At 44.6% G+C, this 18851-nt stretch overlaps 1 protein-coding gene across 4 annotated transcripts in view; it reads left to right on the top strand.

Moving 5' to 3' along the window:
* CAPN14 (calpain 14) overlaps nt 1-18851 on the top strand; it is a 32198-nt gene that overhangs the window by 6695 nt on the left and 6652 nt on the right. For 3 of the 4 annotated variants that reach the window (XM_085054633.1, XM_085054636.1, XM_085054632.1), the window contains 15 exons: nt 1195-1552; nt 3697-3766; nt 4683-4801; nt 5409-5545; nt 6677-6851; nt 7558-7623; nt 8973-9058; nt 10340-10414; nt 11032-11195; nt 11883-12046; nt 12802-12813; nt 14751-14956; nt 15494-15530; nt 16358-16420; nt 18105-18162. In XM_085054633.1, coding sequence (XP_084910759.1) covers nt 1322-1552; nt 3697-3766; nt 4683-4801; nt 5409-5545; nt 6677-6851; nt 7558-7623; nt 8973-9058; nt 10340-10414; nt 11032-11195; nt 11883-12046; nt 12802-12813; nt 14751-14956; nt 15494-15530; nt 16358-16420; nt 18105-18162 — 1663 coding nt within the window. In that variant the 5' untranslated portion in view covers nt 1195-1321. The remainder of the gene's footprint in view (nt 1-1194; nt 1553-3696; nt 3767-4682; nt 4802-5408; nt 5546-6676; nt 6852-7557; nt 7624-8972; nt 9059-10339; nt 10415-11031; nt 11196-11882; nt 12047-12801; nt 12814-14750; nt 14957-15493; nt 15531-16357; nt 16421-18104; nt 18163-18851) is intronic. The other variant, XM_085054635.1, reaches the window with a different exon arrangement.

The raw sequence follows: 18851 nt of genomic DNA, 5'->3' as shown, positions 1-18851 counted from the left end.
TTGTTAGGCACTTAAATTCTTTTTCAGCTCTGAAATGTCTACTCTACAATAGAAAATCGAATTTTCATTTCCAGGGTTATCTTTTGAAGATTTTCTCTTGGTTGCCCTTGAGAGTCAAGCTTTGTGGATCACTTGTAGAGCGGGTTTATAACAAATGAGGTCTCTGTGTGGTTGAACAGTACAATCTGTGATTGTTTGTTTTGTCTCAGGGACTGCTGGTGACCTTCAGCTTCAATGGGAGTAACAATCAACTGGTTCCTAACTGAGACCAGCATCCTCGGGTGCCTGGGGCAGAGGTTTTGAGTCTCAAAGAGCCTTCTCTGTGGGGGAGCTTTCCAAATACTGTATCATTATGGCATGTGAACCATTTCATAAGCTTTACATCCTGGTTAATTTTTTCAGTCCACACTGTACTAACTGATTGTGATCACCTTGTTAGCACTGATGGGAGTAATTTGCCTGCTGAGATTTTAGTCATGATTTCTCCCAGGAGTCCACCACTTGCAGCAAGGAGTGGTGCAAATGTTTAACATAGCTGCTGATATTAAAAAAGGGCTAGGACATCACTCTGGTGTTTTTAGTGGGGGGATGAGAAACATCTGTCTCAAATATTACAAGGAAAAAAATACCTCAGCATGCGATTTCATGTGTGAATCTGTGGTACTCAGCAAGATGGAATGTGAACTCTTGGGGAAGATCATATCATTCTTCAAAATGAGGCAAAAAGAGCAAAATAACTATCATAGGGGTGTGAGTTGTGGCTCTGTAAAACCTAATGTATTCCATTTTTCTGTTAGCCTTTTGTTTATCTTGCTGTTTTTCTCTTTTTTGGGGAGGGGAAATAACTTCATGCCAGAATGTGTTATGACTTGAATGAATAAAGACTGTCATTCATGTTGCAACATGTTAGGAAAATATCCTGGAGAGCCTAAAACAGTCCAGAGAGAAACATAGAATAATCATGTGTATGGCTTCAAAGCTCTAGTAAAAGTCAGTGGGGTCACTCATTTTGACTTCACTCCAATCTACAGTGATATAAAGCCTTGGAAATGCAGTGATAGGTGCTCAGTTAGAATTGGGTGGGCCCCCACTTCTCCTGGGGATGCCATGGTTCCTACCTACCCCTGCTGACTAAAAGAAGAAAATTTTAAAAGCCAGGATTCAATTTACTTTTTATATTTATTTAACTATCAGGAATTCTGAAGAAGAAGACACGCTTCATCTGAGAAAACCTAGAATTTCCAGCAGAACTGTTCAGTGTGAGATCCCTACAGAATCCTCAGTGGAAAGAAAATATCCTGGTGTTACTGGAGACATCAACATGCCTTTTCTGCTGTGCTTGAAAAAAAAGAAGTCACCTGTGCCTTTAGGCAGGAGTATCTTTCAAAAACACACCCCTCCCATCCAGCAGAGCTACCAGGCTTTGCTGGAGTCGTGCTTGAAGAGCAAACGCTTGTTCACAGATGACACCTTCCCTGCTGACATCAGCTCCATTGGAACAGGAGCACTGCTGAAGAAACTGCCCCGAAATTTACAGTGGAAGAGGCCACATGTAAGTGATTTTCTGTGAGTACTGTGTGTAAGAGGATGATTACAGATGATAGCCAGCAAATAGTTTTAGCATTGAACAGACTACTCTTAGACTTTAATTTAGGTGTACTTTAATGTCTCCAGGGATTACATTTATTGCATCATGTGTCATTTTGGAAGCTGGGGTACATGGAGTTTCATAATTGCCTTTGAAGCATTTGTTGCCCAAAATCATAACCAGCTTTGTTCAGTTTATATCCAGTAACACTTGGAGCAGGCAGGAAGAGGAGGTGAAGGGAGCAGGGAGAGTTGGTTTCCTTGGACCCCACGGCTACAGTGATCTCATCATGATTCTGTGGTGACAGATGAGATCCTTCTCCCCAGAGGTCAAGATTATGACCTTTTAGAAGATTTCTGAGTTTCTAGACAGTTTTTAGCTGTGACCTCTCTCTCCCATGAACCACATACTGTTGTGATGCTGGGGGCTGCTACTTTCCCAGACAGGGCAGGTGCCTTATCCTTTTGCTGGGCTGAGTTGTTTTCCCCCTGCTTAACTGTTTAGTCTATTGTACTTGGAGCAGTCTTTTCCCAGCTCTCAAGGCTGAGCTTCTATCACAGCCAGCGACTGAGCATCAGTCTGTGAGTTGGTTTTAGTTTTAGGGTCTTTGTTTTCCACAAGGCTCACGTTTCCAAGGCCTTTGCTGGTATTCCCGGCTTAAACTGAACATCACAACAAGAGATACCCAGTTGTAAGGGCTGGTCACAGAGCACGTTCTCATAACAAATGGGGAGATAACAAGTCTGGGAGGCCAGGACAGGGGCCTGGCACAGCTAGATAAGGCCTGTTACTAGCAATGCCAGTTCTTCTCTTACTGAGCCACTGAGCAGAGTATTGACAATCAGATCCTCCTGAAACCAATGTATAGAATTATGTGAGAATTTCAGAATTCCCTTCTCTGTAGGGAATTCTGCCAGGTAATAGCAGATAGCATCTCCCAGCTAAGTTATTTTCTAGCTGTCATGTTTTGTCAGCTTTTAACAATTTCTCAGAAGAATCGAGTTTCTGCAAAAAAAAAAAGGTCAACCTGAGTCCTGGCCTCTACAAAGCACTTCAAGTATCTCTCCACCCCTCAGATATTGGAATGAACTTGAACCTTCCTCTGTCTCTCAGTCCACTGTTCTACTGCTCTGCTTTGATCCTTGGGATGTCCTGTGTAGGTCCAGGAGTTGGACTCGATCCTGCTGGGTCCCTTCCAACTCAGCACATTCTGTGATTCAATGATTCTAAAACTGCCTAGTGAAGAAGGCTGCTGTTTGCTCTGGATGCCAAACTCTGAGCAAAGACTCTCTGAGAATGGGTGCTGGGCATCCTTCAGTGTCTGTGCTGCAGAGGAGGTGCTGAGACTCTGCCATCACCCTGCAGGCTTATAGCTTACTGCATCTGTGACTGATGGCCTGCAAACTGAACACCCAAACTCACCAAGGGCATGACTTGGCGTCTAATTACTGTGACTGCCTTCTGAGGGTTTGCTGTTTCTTTCCTACTGCCTGCAGGGGAAGCCAACAGTGTGAAACTTAGCTTGAGCAATTTCTGGGTCATTCGAGTGAAATGTAATTTTGACACTTAGGTTATTAATTTAACCCCAGAGGCACTTGTGAAGGGGAAAAAAAAACCATTATTTCTCTCTGAACAGTTATTCACAGACCTGCTCTTGTCACAGCAACAGCAATGTCTGTAGCACCCATCAGTCTGTAGCTCAGTTGTCAGTCAAACTGTGTTGATGTCAGCCAGGTTGGATGAAAGTTTGAGCAGTTATAGTCTGCTCTTGTAGCCTCTTCTGGCTGACACTTGGGTGAAAGAGCAGGACTGGCAGGTTTGAAGGATTGTCTTCTCAGCATGGTGTTCATGGAGAGCCATAGTGACACATCTGATCACCAGTGACATAGGCTGGAGACCAAATTCAGTGTAGACCAAGCACAAATGTGTGCCCAGGCTGGTGTCAGGTAAGCCAGAGCACATAACACTAGATTTATACCTGAGCCAGAACAATGTCTGCTGGGACAAAGGGACTCTCATTATTTTAAAAGCTTTGACTTTGAAGCTCATGTTACCAGCTTAACTCTCTCCTTCCTACTTTTTTTTTTTTTTCTTTTTGTGCTTCCCAGGCTTTACACAAAAGTCCTGTATTTTGTGCTGCGAACAGAAAGCAACTTGATCTCTGCCAAGGATTGGTGGGTGAGGAAAATCCTTTGTATAAATATCTAAGTATTCTTACACCACATAACATTTTGCATGGAAGTTTGAATGTATAAAACTTGGCATGAAAATAGGTGTCCATCTCCTCGCTTCACTTGGCATGGTGTGGATGAAGCAGTCATTTACTGGCATAGGCTGAGTAAATAAGCTGGCAAGCTTTAAGGTGGGATTTGAGGCATGAGAGGTGTCTCCACAAGCTGAAAGCACCACTGTGTGTTGTTTCTGCTCATGCTAATAGGAAGTGATCCTGTGCTCTTACTGGTCTGTGGTGTTGCTGCCTGACAATTCAACAGAGACCACAGAAGGAAGTTCTCTATATTTGTACCTAATGCTTAGTGTGAGTGTGTTCTCTTCTCAGCCTTGCAGTTAGAAAAATAATTTTATGCCTGTGTTGCTTGAAGTAAAAGGATATATTGTAATTGCAAAGCAGGTAGAGTGAGACTAACTTAGTTTTTAAGTTATGTCCTTAAAAACAAAGTTTGCTAAGTAGAGTGTTGCATGTGAGATCCACTAGAGGTTATTTTCTTTTCTGAAAAGCTGATGTTTTCAAATAAGAATTGAATTTTTTTTTTAATAGTGTGCCTTTATAGAGAACAGAAAAAATGCCACACAATGTTAGTAAACCCCAGAATGTTTCCATTGACAGTTATTGCTTGCTAAATTTCTTATGTAACCAAACAGTACCCAAATGAAAAGTTCACGAGAAAACAATTATAAACCAATCAGGGTTTGGTTAAGTAAAGCACATGTCTGGATCATCTAATTTTCTGTGCATGATTTGTTATAATTTTAAAGACATCAACACAACAGCCCTTCTACTGGGATCTTGTTGCTGAACTTGGCTGAGAGCTCTCCCTTTTCAGCCAGCTGCATGTGTCCGTTTGTCTTGGCGCAGAGAACTGCTGGTTCCTGGCGGCCCTGGAAGCCCTGACGTTCCACCAGGACATCTTGGCTGCAGTCGTGCCACAGAACCAGAGCTTTGAGAGGAAATATGCTGGCATTTTCCACTTCCGGGTACAGCTGCTGCCCCAGATTGAAGGAGATCCTCAGATATCCTCTGCTCTGTTGTGTGTCACACCCTTAGATAATTTGTATTGGGGTTCCCCTTGGCCAGGGGCAAGTGGCCAGAGGGTATCCCTGTCTGGAGAGGAGCCCATCACTCCTCCCACAGAGTAGTGCAGGCAGTGAATCAACTGCAGGCCACTCTGAGGATACACCTCTGCTTGCCTGCTCTCTCCAGCTGTGTCCTACCCATATTTTAACCCAGACTAAACTCTTGAAAGAGTGGCAATGGTCAGCAGGACCTGAGCACTTCAGCTCCAATCTTCTATCCCTTTGCCCACCTCTTGATACAACTCTGCTGCCCTGAAGTTAGGAATTCCTTCCCCAGAAGTCCAGCTGTGGCTAATTTCTCTGCTTACTCCTTTTACACCTGATACGTGCTTCATTTTTCCCTCTGGCCGGGTGGGGCTGAGGAGTTGGCTCTGTGGGTGAATCACCACATCCCACTGACCCACACCACCTTGTTCTGTGCCCACAGCTAGGCTCTCTTGCCTTCCCTGTTGTTTCAAAGGGAGGTCCCTTCTCAGGGAAACATCAGCTCATTCCTTTCCCCTGACAGTTCTGGCACTTTGGGGAATGGGTTGACGTGGTGGTTGATGATCGCCTGCCGGTGAATGAGGCAGGGGAGCTGCTCTTTGTTTCCTCAGTCTACAAGAACGTGTTCTGGGGAGCCCTGCTGGAGAAGGCATATGCTAAGTAAGTGACTCATTTCAAGTTATGCAAATAGTCTCTCTAAAATATGTTGGTTGGTGCCTACGCAGTTTGTTCTTGTTTATAAATGCATCTCCTAGGCCTTGCTACGTTTGGAGTATAGTAGATGGCTCTCATCTTTCAATTATTACACAGTAAAAGCTGCCATTGCAGTAGCTGTTATCAATCCAGGCCCTTGAGTTTAAATCCAAGGGTTTAGATGTGAAAACAGACCTATTGTGAGGGGTTGTCCTCTGAGTGTTATCATTGTTTGCATGTATTGGCTTAGGCTGATGCCTTCCTTGTAAATACCACAGAGGAGTGGAACACCACAGATAGAGATTTTCAAATGTGAATGATTTCCAAAGCCTCCTTTAATGTATTATCAGTGTGAGAAACCTCCAAGGATTTTCATTTTGAAGGTCTCCTGAAGCACTGCACTTTGTTTTGGCAGATATTTTTGCTCTTAGGTCCCCAAAGCTGAGGTATGTAGCAAGTCACACTGTGAGAACAGTGGCTTCTCTCCGGGGTGTTTTGTCTACAGTGGTTAACTCTAGTGGTAGTATCAGCACAAAGAAGAAAGCAGCAAGGCCTACCTGATGGAGTTTGTTCATATTTGGCTGAAAGAATCTCTGCAGAGCAGGGAAAAATACTCTAGTTAACACTGAGAGAAAGATCACACAAGGGTGAGAATGGTCAGTTATTTTCATTTGGTGTTAGAATGAAAAGACTAGACTAAGTTGCACTGCAGTGATAGCGAAAATCAGATTAGGGACTGAGCTGTCAAGATAGTGTGTCTCTCAAGGCACTATATCTTAGCTACAGTACAGTGCCTGGTGATCAATTCAAGCAACATTCTCTAAGGCAGAGTTATCAAAGAGTTGTGATGGGCATGTTCTTGTTACAGCACAGTCAGGGATGACAGTGAGTGAAGAGTCCCTTTCAGACTGTGGCCAATCTTGGAGGCAATTTTGTAGATTACCCTCTTCCTAAAATAAAAATTCCCCTAAAATTAAATATGAGTTACAGCCTTCCTTTTTGCACCCTTTTTTTAATGTTTTCATTGGCAAGCTGTTCTCAACCTGTCATCTGTGACTGACACCCAAAGAATATATTGATGTCTTTTTTTTTTGCTAGGCTCTACGGCTCCTATGAAGATCTGCAGATTGGGCAAGTTTCAGAAGCCTTGGTGGATTTTACAGGGGGTGTCAATACAAAGATCAAGCTTGCAGAAGCTCCTCCTGATCTGTGGGATATCCTGACAAGGGCCACCTACAGCAGATCTCTCATGGGCTGTCAGACACACTTAGGGGTGAGGCTTGGAGTAACATCAAATGGCTTTACAGCTAAAAGCTTTTCCAGTCCTATTTCCCTCTGCTCAGCTGGTCATTGTGATGCAAAAAGTATCAAAGGTGCCACATGTGGCTTTTTTTGCAAGTCACATTCTTCATGTTAAACTTTGCTCATGGATTGATTCCCTGATGCTCTCAGCTCCCTGTTGTTATGCTTAGGAACTGGCTTATCTATCAAAGAAATTCTATTAAATGGGGACCTAGTGCATGTTCCCGTTTTTGTTAAATAGATTTTCCATTTTTACAGATGGTGCAGTGAGGTACAGACACACATGGAATAAAGTTATAGCTAAGGTAGGGAGGTGTGTAGTTCAGAACATGAATTCAAATCTTGGCTTCCAAGCTTTATGCTACCATCTCAGCTGTTGGGAAACACCACTTGTCTGAAAATCAAAACCTAACTTCCTGAATTCCTTGAAGTGAGAAGGTCTCTAGCCAGAGATCCACAATTTAGGAAGGGACGTTCACAATCAACCTTCCAATTCCAAGCATGCTGCAAAATCTGCTTTTAGGAGATTCCATTGATTTATTTTTTTCAGTTCTCCTTTCACTTTGAAAGTCATTGCTTGCACAAGTACAGGTCTCTGGTATTGGTATGAGTCTGCTGGATGAATAGGGATAGAATAAAATGTTTATTCTCCTTCTGTTTCTCTTTCTTTTATACAGACAACAAAGGTCTTGAAGAATGGGCTTGTTGCTGGCCATGCCTACACAGTAACTGGTATTAGAAAAGTAAGACCAGCCCAAAATGTCCTGGTTCCAGGTTAATTTGGATATCAGCAATTTTTGTTGCAGTCATAGGTTCAGCCATTGATCAGAGCAACTGTAGTATCTCCTCCCCAATACTCTGTTCTTAGTCTAAGGCTAAAAGAGACTGTGTGCTTTGTTAAGATTCACATTCCAAGTGTGTCCATTTTAATTTGGAGGCCTTGATATAAAGTACAATGGTTATGGATCAGCATATCTTTAAGGGTGGGAATGATTCACAGGGCTCTGCTGAAACCATCACTTAGAACTGCATCTTAGCTGTTAAGGATGAGAGGAGTGGCCTTTGGGGCTGCTGGGAGGATGTCCTGAAACTTGGAGATGTGATTTTAACTTGGGGTAGAAAGCCTTCCTCTGAAGTCAGTGGAGAGGCCATAGAGAACTAAAAATGTAGGGGCCAAAATACGAAAAACTGCAGATAGAAATGTGAGTCAGGGGTGGAGTAAGGGAACTGAACTGTGCTCCTGTGCAGAGAGTGCAAGGGGAGCCCACTAATCTGCAGAAGTATTACTGGGAGTCCCCTTAGGATATTTGTCCTAGAGGTAAAGAATGTGAAATAATAGGTCCCAAAGAGTAGGAGCTTTTTCCTCCTGAATTAATGGACGATTGTCTTGTGCAGCCTCAAGAGGTTGACAAGGATGGCAGAAGACTGTGGGGTTTTGGACATGTTGGTGAAAGCATGTTCAGTACCTCTAGCAAGAGATACTAGGAAGGGCAGAAGAGATGAACTGGATGAGGCACATCTGTGTCTCCCACAGGAAGGGTTTAGGTGTGGAGTTTTTTAGCAACATGTCTGTCAGTCTGGCTCCTCTGATGAGACCAAGAGCCAGGCAGCATTAAGCAACTGACCAAGCATGTGGAAAGAGTGTGAAGTCAGCTGTTCTGCTGTGTGCTGCCATCAAAACCCCTAATTGGCCTGGCTCCCTCTCCTCCCACAATGGCATCCCAGTTCAGGAGGCATTAATCTGTGGTCACCCATGGGGGGCTGCATTGTGGTGTGCCATTGCTCTGGGGTAGGACTTGGCTCTCACATGAGTACAAAATGAGCAGATGTCGGAAAGGAAGAGGAATTTACAGTCAAGCCTTTAGATTAGGAATCTGTGATGGCTGTGGTTTCAGTTTAGAAAGTAAGATGAAGCACCTTAATCTCTTTGTTGCTGGCATTCAGAGTTGCATGTTCAAAGATTTTTATCATCATACTTGCTGGCATCTATGAGAACTAACAAAATCATTGTAATATCTGACATCATACAATGATATAAACTAGATGAGAACTGCTGAGACCTTAGTAAGCACAGTGTTACTGTTTTCTGCAGGTGACCTGTCAATATGGACCAGAAAACCTAGTGAGACTGAGAAATCCATGGGGAAAAATTGAGTGGAAAGGAGACTGGAGTGACAGGTGAGTTTAAAAAAGGAAAGGTGTGACATTGAGCGGAGGAAAGGTTTCTTGGAGGAAAGATGCTGCCATCTTCAGGCATGAATTAACGTTGAGGGCAGCAGTAAGGTAACAGTTGCTTGCACAGACCTTCTGGTGTCAAAGCAATGACTCCATAGATTTGTATGTCTCCAACAGACAGTGCTGCTCTAGCTGGGCTCACTTCACACATGCAGCTTCAATCAAATTGGTTCTGTGTTTCCTTTCACTAAATGCCAGAGGAAACATAATATAAACATGAGGTGCTGACCATGTTGCAGTGATCTGGAGAGCAGGCAAAGGGACAGATAGCTGTGCAGGAGGCTCTAAAAAAACCCCACATGTTTCAGGACACAGTCATTTATCACAGGGGGGCCCAGGAAAAATCTTCTCCAGGCCTCAAGGTGTTGGAATTGGGTAGCTATGAAGGAATCCTCTGTCCTGGCTGCTTGGGGAAAAACAGTTGGGGTATGAGATCAGAGGAAGCAACTACTGAGGTAAATGGGCCCTATATTTTCATCGACCTGATTTTGTTTCTTTTCTTTTAATTGGGACCCGTGAAAGACAGTGGTTTGCATTCTAGACCATGGGCAAGTGTAAACTTGTGTCCTGTTCCTCTTGGAAGTGGAGCATGTTTCTTCCTTCCAAGGTTCACTTCATTCCCTGCACAATTCATTCCCTGCACATTCCTGTTTGCTGAGGCTCAGGACATAGAAAGGAGGGAAGAGTACAGAGGTCATTTGGAATGGGAATGACTTTCACCTTGTCTGCAGAGCAGTAACTTCTCTGATGCGTGTCTGTCACATAATGACAACACACCAGCTGTTCTGTTGAAGAGCATAATGAGCAACATACTGCAGGCCTGCCTTTGAAATGACTCCCAGCTGCCTCTTGTGCTGTCCTAGTCATTCATTCATTACGCCAAACACTCTTCCTATTATGTCTCCTTTGACAGAAAATTAACCAACAAAGCAGGTCTAGATTTTTATATTTTAAGTACTTGGAAGCTGTGTGATCAAGTGAAGGGATTAGCTGATGAAAGTGGAAAATTTCTGGCTTCTGCTGGAGAAAACTGGAGCCGCTTAACTACATCTCAGGGACCCAGGGTGGTCATGGAGAGCCTCCTGTGGCTGGAGACATAGTAGGGGATAGGCACAGAGATATGTAGAAACACGGATTTGGCCACTTTTTTATAGAGGAAAGCTGTGTCCTCTGCCTTGAATTTGTGGCCACATTTGGTTAGTCACCTGATGTTTTTCCCCTTAGTTCTTACAAGTGGGAGCTGCTGAGCCCAAAGGAGAAGATTTTGCTGAGGAAAAAGAAGGAGGATGGAGAATTCTGGTAATGGCACAGTCTTGCTTCTCCCCTGTCTGCCAGTAGCCCTGGGGCTGCACCTGGAGGTGAAGCAGCACATTGCCACTTAGTCCAAGGCAAAGGTGGACATGCTTTACAGCACCCCTGCTCCTCTCAGTGTGATGCTGTGAGAAGCAGTGGCTGTGCTGACATGGAATGCACTGTTCTTCGATGCAGGAGTGAGGGAAAAGCAGGACATTGCCAAGTGTCCTAGGGCTGCTGATTTCAGGAGCTTTCATCCTGCCTCTTTTTTTTTTTAACATAGCTTCGGGAAGCTCTTGCTTGCCTGTTTATCCATGCCTTTTGCCACGAGGTGGCAATGTTGCCGCCCCTGTAATTTCACTGCATCGCCTTTACTTGCAAGATTATTTTATTCTCTGTTCTATTATCCTTTGCTGAAGTTTTAGTCTTGCATTTGCTACTCCTAGATGCTGCTGTTGAAGCAGACGCTCTCTTCTTTACTGCCTAATAAAATATGAGCATTACCATATGTAACACAGAATGGTGCAGCTTCGAAGTTCCCTGCTCCCTTTTCGTTTCGTTTTATGAGCCATATGGACTAACCTAAACTGCTGACAACATGTCTCTTGGCACTCTTTTCCCAGGATGTCTCTGCGAGATTTTAAGATTCATTTCGTAGATCTGGTGATCTGTAAATTAACTCCAGACCTGATGAGCCAGGAAGATGGGAAAAAGTGGATGTACTCCTTGAAGAGTGGGAGATGGGTTAAAGGAAGTACAGCAGGAGGAAGTCTGGGATTCTGTAATGGTGAGGGGTGCTCTTTTGGATGACTCTGATTTTGGATGCTCTGCTGACTCAGTTACCAGCTCCTTATAACCTCTTAATATAAAATTGATAGCAGAAACATTGGCTTCCTGCTTAAGCCTCCTCGCAAACATCAGAAATAAGCAGCTGAAGGACTTTGACTGGCTTCTGCTATCACAGAAGTGCACTGCTTGCAAACATAGGGCAGTGGACTGATTATAGCATGAAATAAGCTTTGGGATCCCAGGATCAATTGCCAGCACTGATCTGCTCTAGGGCATTAAACTTTTTTGTTAAAATTTGCATCCTCAGCACCAACAGGGAGTGTGTTTTAAGTAAAGTGAATAAGAAAGTCAGAGACTCAGCTTTTCTGGAACTAGAGCAGGTGGAGTCTGAAGTCAGCTAGCCTATGCACCAGAGGTGAGAAAGGAATAGTGATAAATTTATAAACAAAGTGAGCTTTTAGTTGCATGTAAACAGAAATACAGGTCCTTGTTCCTGGGTCTTTCTGCTTAGATAGTAGTTACACTGCTACACTTGTGAACTGAACCCGAAAATCAAATTCCTGTGGGGTCTGGAGATCCAGACAAACTGTGACCTATTCAGTCCAATGCCAGGCTTCATGTGGGAAGATGGCAATCAATTTTGTGATAGAAAATGACATCAAAATTTTTTTCTTGTTTTACTTAGGCAACTTTTGGACAAACCCTCAGTACTGGCTGAATGTGTTACCAGTTGAAGACAGTAAGAAAAGCCCAAGTTTGTGCAGTGTGGTTATATCCCTCATGCAGAAACACAGCAGCAAACACCGGAACCGAGCTCCTCACCTTTTCATTGGATTTTTACTCTATAAGGTGTGAAGAATTGCTTTGCTTTTCTTGCTCTCACCAAATAGGAAAACTTCCAGCCCCTGTAGATTGTGGTGCTCTGCAGGCCAAGAGTTTTGTTGTGCACAGGGTGATCTGTGCTCTTTCCTCCTACCTCTGCCTAATCTCCTCACACATCAGGGCTGGGCTCTGTCGATCCCTGTGCCCCCCTTGCTGCTTCTCCAGCATGCTGTGTGTCACCCTGCAGAGCAATGAGATGTGCCTTCTGAGAACTTCAAAGCACATTGGACTTTATTTTGCTGCCTCTGAGGGTATGTGCCATAGCTGGAGGGTTCCAGGAGTCCCCTTACTTTGGGGCAGGAAGAGCTCTGCCCTCAGGTTATTTCCAACCATGGTAAAATCGTGCCTGAGAAGTGTTCCTAGTACAATGTGGCAACTGCCCTTATGTGCATACTGCTAGCTCCCTGTGTATGCAGAGGTAAGTGCATATCACTAGAAGGAGTGAGAGTTTCTTCCCTTCAATCCTCTGCTTATCAAGAGTGCCTTGAGAGCCACTCCCCTCCCCTGAACAGAGCCACAGGTCTTGTTGCTGCTGTGAGCTTGCACAGTTATGGAGGGGTGACTGTGGGGAAGGGTTTTTGGGTGGAGGGACTGAAGTTTCTGAAGGCAAAAACCCCGTATAGATGTATGTAGCTGCTCTGCTTCCCAGGAATGACTTGGCTGTGTTTTGTGAGACAGAGAGGTCCTGACTGACAGATGCTGTGTTTCTTTTCTTCCTGCAGGTGGGCCTACAGGTGAGTCCCTTGTCACCACTGCTGGCTGTTTTCTGGGGGAGCTGGGCTGGTGCAGCTGTTAAGACAATGCTGAATGTGGTGTGTTTGCCTTTGTTCCTTGGCTGACAGTAAGTGACAGTATTTGAGTTCAGTGAGGCACCACAGCAAGGCACTACTAATCCAGGGCCATCCTCTGACTCTTCTGAAAAGCAGCCATACCAGGAGATCTCATTGGCCTTAAAAGGGGGCATTAGTTGTTCAGCTTCTGGACTGGGTCTTCAAAGGTATTAGAAGTGGCATCAGCCTTTACCTGATGAACACTTCATCCCTGCTGCAGTTGTGGGATGGTGCCCCAATTCTTGGCTGTGTTGTGGTAGTCAGAGCTGCCTTTCTGCTGCCTTCCAGTCTTGGCATGAGGTGGGAGAAGAACCTCTGCCCCATGCAAGTCAGAGATCTGCTAGGGAGCTCAGGTTCCTGGCTGGCTGGGAATGCTCTGGAGCTGATGCTACAGGTGCTTTCAGCTTCCTCACCCCAGCTGTATTTCTACCATTTTCTTTATCCAAGAGCCTTTGGGATCTAAGAAGGAGCCCTGGAACTTAAATCCTGATACAAGTCTTGATTTTGGCTCTGGCCTCAGAGGGCTATTTAAAACAGGGAAAGATTTAATTTCTTTTGTCTTTAAGGGGCATATCTTCCTTTCTGTTCCTACTCAAATGAAAGTATACCTCTTAAATGAGAACTTGGGCTGGAAAAGAACTACTTGGGGTATGTGGTTAGGGCAGCACAATTGTGTTCCTAGTTACAGTATTCCCAGTGTGGTAACCATGAGGTAAGATGCCACTCCTTCCTGACTGAAATATCTTGGTCACTATCAGGGCTACAAGTGAGGTCAACTTTCTGGCAGAGGGGGTCTGAGTGTGGCCCTAGCACAGTGCTCTGCCACACCTGAGTGGGAATGGTGGTAGCCAGGACTTTAATTTCAGGTTTGTAGTGGTTGCCAAGATCAATACAGAGAGATGGCAAGCTGAGAGCATCTAAGGTATTGGAACTGCTGTCAACAGAGTATTGACTAGAATATAAAAACTTTGAATTTAACATAAGGGGCACGAGGAGGAGTAACCCTGAACCCTTCATAAGAAAGATTGCTCTATTAGTAAGAAAAATACTGGCAAAGGAAGAGGAATAGCATCTCCCCATGAGGCTGCAGAGTAAAATGGCTAAATGTTTTGAGGAACAGCCAAGATCAGAAGGTGACAGTAGTTTTAGCTAGCAGGATTATTTATTGGGCTTGTGTACTGGGCACTCAGTGGCATTAAAATTAGTTCCATGTTGCCTGGATCAACACTTTATCCATCATCCTGTGGCAGAAAAGGGCCTGCAGAGCAAGGAGTGCCAGACAGATCAAGGACACTACATGAAGTCAGTGTCTAGGGCTAGGGTTTAGGTTACTTGTGCAGTATGCTCAGCTCACAGGTGCTCTGAAAAATTCCTAGCACAAAGGACAAAGCTGGGGACAAAGTGCCTGGTCCCTGTGTGATATGAGGGGTGCTCTGGCTAGTGAAGGGCAGTCTCTAGAGCAGTTGCTGCCTACAGTAATTTTGGCCAGTATGGCAAAGACTTTTGTACAAGCCACTTTGACAGGAACAGCTTCTCCTCCCCAGTCCTTGCTGCTGTTCCTTATAAGTAGTGTTGTTTTGTTTTTTGGGGTTTTTTTGTAAGTTGCAGGAAGCCCAGTTATTTGTCATATTAGTATTGGGCAAGGGTGCTGCATAGTGAGAGCCACCATGTCCTGGGAGGAGACTGAGTCCTTTGGGCTCTGTGACCTGCCTGTGCTGTAAAACAGGCTGAGATGTGAAGAGAGGCTGGCTGTGCCATACCTGTGAATCCCCCACATGCCTTTTCTCCATGTGTTCAGCTGGGGCAGGAACACGTTTCTCTTCTCTTTCTTCCTTGCACAGTACCAGGAGAGCAACAGAAAGCTGCCTCCAGGTTTCTTCACCCGCCATCAGCCTGTGAACAAGCACCAGGTTTTCCTTGACGAGCGGGAAGTGACTCATCACTTCCATCTGGAGCCTTGTGTCTACGTGATTGTCCCATCCACCCTGGAGCCTCAGCAAGAGTCTGAGTTCATCCTGAGGGTCTTCTCCAGGAAGCACATTCTTCGGTGAGATGCTGCTGCCCCTCTGCCAGCACCTAATTCCCTGGGATAGTCTTGTCTTTTTAGTCTAATGGGGCACCTTAAAGACTTAACTCTGCAAAAAGCAGCACTATCTCTCTTGGAGAGGTTGGCTGTGAGTTTCTCCTGCCTTAGGATTTTCAGTGGTTGAAAAACTGTTTTTGGCCTTATCCTTTCAAAAAAGGCTGAGCCAGGCCCACACAATCCTTGCAGCATGCTCATGTTTGAGACTGTGAGAAGGATAAGAGCTTTTTAGCTCTGTTAGTTTGCCAGGAGTCCCTGCTAGCAAAGCTGTGACAGTTGCTTGTGTGGAAATGGTGCTTTGGATACCTCAAATGCCAGCAGCCTTTGGGATGCTGTATGGACATGAGGCCTTCCCTTACTGCAGCTGTAACACCAGAGAATAAAACACACACTGCAAGAGCAGCTTGGGGCCCCATCTGGGGAGGGACATGCCACCTGTGGTGAGACAAGCATACAACTCTGAGATCTCTCCTTAACATGTCTGCTTTTTTGCATCTGCAGGGAAATGGGTGGGAACACAAGCTTCACCCTCTCTAAGGTGAGTGGGTGCTCTGTGGCTCAGTCTACAGCTCTGAGTCTTGGTTTTTACTGTTGCTCTGCCCTACGGGAAGGCTGAGTGAGAATGTCAGTGGTTTTGTTGCAGCACTTTTGAAAGCACAGCTTGGGTTTACAGAGTGTTTTGGACCAAGGGGAAAGATGCAGTCAAATGTGGGGGACGGGTAAGATTTTAGACAGCTTAGTTGCCTTTTTGCAAAGATCTTTTAATGACACCATCTTACTTGCTCTGCAGTCTTTCCTGTTCATGGCTTTTTGGAGACTCATGGTCCATTCTTGCACTTCTCCCTGTCCCTTTCACAGCTTGAAAGTTTTGAAGACAATATGGGACCTAAACAATACTATTCCCATGGCCTAAAGGTTATTTTCAAAATAACTGGTCTCAGTGGCAGTGCATGCACATCTGCAGCTTGTGCCAGGGAATTTACAGCATAGTCTGTTACCTGGCATAAACAGGGCCTTTCCTGCTTTCATCTCCTCTGTTGGGCTGTATAAAGGAGGAGAGACCCTTCTCTCCTCTTGGCACAGAGTGAGCCCCATGGTTTGCACAGTTTGGGGTGGGGTGGGGGAAATGTATCTCTGCACTAAATGTTATCTGAGTATTTCTCTCCAAGAAATATCATTTCTGTGTTGGGGGGAGGTGTCTTAGCTGTGGGCTGTGTTAGTGATGTAACACTGATTGCAGTAGTGGGGAGAAGGTGGAAAGGGCAGGGAACTAAATGCAGTTCTGGGAAAGCATCTTTAATAACTTGGTTGACAATATCTTTCTTCTGCAAGTAAATGATTTCGAATTTTTTTAATACCTTAAAGGAAATTGTTGATAGGTATGAAGGCAAGATTTGGGAGGATTTCTTCACAAAGCATTTTGAACAGGTAAGTGCTTGCATGAGCTGCCAGAGTAAACTCCTCCAGAGCTATTATGCAGCTCTGTGAAAATAAAAGCATGTGGATGTTCCAGGGAGTTCTGTGGAAGTGTTGGGGAACAGGGGCTGTGGAGAGGAGGGTGGGCTGTGTGTACAGTGATGACTCCATGCAGCAAATTTGCCTGTGAAACTTAGCAATATGATGGCATTGAGACAGACACAATTCTCTGCACAACAGGGTGTCAGTGCCTGGAACTTAATGTGGATGTGACAGTATCAAGAGGCTCAAAAGGTATTAGCAAACTGACAGGCAGAAAGTCCATAGACAAATACTGAAGCACTGGGCAGGGATTTGCCCTCTAAGATCACCTTCCCAACAGGGAAACAGCAGAATGGACTGCAGAAGCTGACCAGGCTCACGTGCTCTCCCTAAACATTAATTCCTATTGCCTCTATTGGGGACCAAATGGTGGGCTCTGTGGGTCTGTCCTGCCCTTTAAGGCATTCTTACATTCATTGGGGAAGTTACCTATTAGAGAACACCCCTGAAATATTGAACCTTGTCTTGTACATAACTTCATCACAGTTGGATGACAACTAGCTTCCTTTGAGAGATGAAATAGGTATAAGGTGTCCCATCATCTCCTTTCTCCTAATTTTCCTACTGAAATATGATCCTTACTGTGAAAGATTCTTTTTAGTGGTCTCTGACCTGATTTGGGATGGAGTTGACTATCAGGGATCCCACTAACTATGGTAAGGGATGCAAGTGTTTCACCTTTCAGAAAAGGTCACTTCATTTATTTAGCATCATACCGTGTATCTGGCAAGCACATTTCCACAAAAACAAATTTGCACATTTAATAGGAATATTTTGAGGGAAGCTGTTACTAAAAGCAAGCAATGCTTCCACTTTTGGCCCCTTGTTTAAGATTTTGGTTTTGAGAATGGTGTGGCTTTGATGTGCTAGAAATTGCCACATACTGTGAGGTGCTGCTCCTTTGCTGTCAGGATGTCCAAGTACACACAGAGGCAGAGGCAGTGCTGCCATTTCTGAAGGCTTTACCCTGGCATGTCTCAATGATCTGAAAGCAGGCTTTTATTTTTGAAGAGTGACATTTAAAAAATCCTCCAAACAAACGACTGTCGCAGCTTCTAAAAAATCTGTAAACTTTAGTATGACAAGGGGGAGGGGGAGTCTCTGCTTTTGGAAAGTTTGGGGAGAAGTATTCCAGGAAGTATTCCAGAGTGGGTTTTTTTTTGGTTTTTTGTGGGGGTTTTTTTCGGGTTTTTTTTTTTTTTTTTTTTTTGTTTGTTTTTTGGTTTTGGTGGGGTTTTTTTTTTGGTAAATGATAAAAGGGAAATGTTTGAAGCAGCTCTCTTCACAGTGTGCTTGATGGGACAGATGGCACCAAGGCTGAAAGGTTAACGGTCTGCATCCTCACTCAGTGGAAATCTGCACTACTGCATTGATCTGTGTGGAGCCCTGAGAACTTAGCCCAGAGCACACTGCAGCTCTTGCAGGCTCACAATCTTGTCATATTCAAAGGGAGTCTTTTCTATCGATTTTCACAGTGGCTGGAGTGGGGCCAGAAAAGCAGAGAATGAAGATGGGACATGCTGGGAAAACAAAAGAGGGAGAAAAGTGATTTAATACTTAGAAAAAAAAATTAAAATTCTCTTCCATATCACAGAATCCTGAAATAAATGCTGTTCAGCTCCAGAGGATCTTGAATAATATATCTTGGAGAAGTAAGTGCTGAGAAATAATGTTTCTGTAAAGTAAGTCCTCTCAGAGAAAAGCCTCAGCTCCTGTATCTGTTCCTTGAATTCTGGGAAGAGAAACTGTCTTCAATCTGACTGAACTGACTCTTCTGATACCCTGTTAGATTTCCAGAGCAAAAGGATTTGCTGGGGTGTGAATCAACATGGCAGAAATTTTATAAGCAGAGCTAATCTAGTTTGAGTTTCAACAACTGAAAGAATGAGGGGGGAGAGCAAGCATGGATGCAGATTCTTGATTTGACCTCCAAACCCAGCTTGATCTCAGCTTTAATTCTGAAACTGTATCTCATTTCACCCTGTGCCACTGCTGCAGTCTCAGCAGCACCAAATTAGAAGGTGTGGAAACCCTGGTGTGTGGGAATTTATGTGGTGGGTCCTGTCTTTGCTTTCATGTGCCTGGGCCATGCTGCTGTTTCTATTTACTCCTCCCTGTTGTGCATGCATTGGGCTGTTCCTGGCTCTGTGTTTGGGAGACAGGATGAGGTGCAGGTGGGCAGTGTAACCCATGGTAGTGAGACCCAGGTGAGCCCCGAGCTTGTCCCTCTCATGAGTGGCATCCACTCTGCTGGGGACAGCCCAGAGCACTCCACAGGCTTGTAGGTTGGTCCTTAGTTATGAACACCAATACCTAGGCAGCAGTGAGGCATTGCAGTGGC

The sequence above is a fragment of the Lichenostomus cassidix genome, chromosome 3, assembly GCF_008360975.1.
Source record: "Lichenostomus cassidix isolate B80296 chromosome 3, HeHo_3.0, whole genome shotgun sequence".
In the NCBI taxonomy this organism is placed as follows: Eukaryota; Metazoa; Chordata; class Aves; order Passeriformes; family Meliphagidae; genus Lichenostomus; species Lichenostomus cassidix.
The sequence above is the reverse complement of the archived record's forward strand: the minus strand, read 5'-3'. Positions and strand labels throughout refer to the sequence as shown.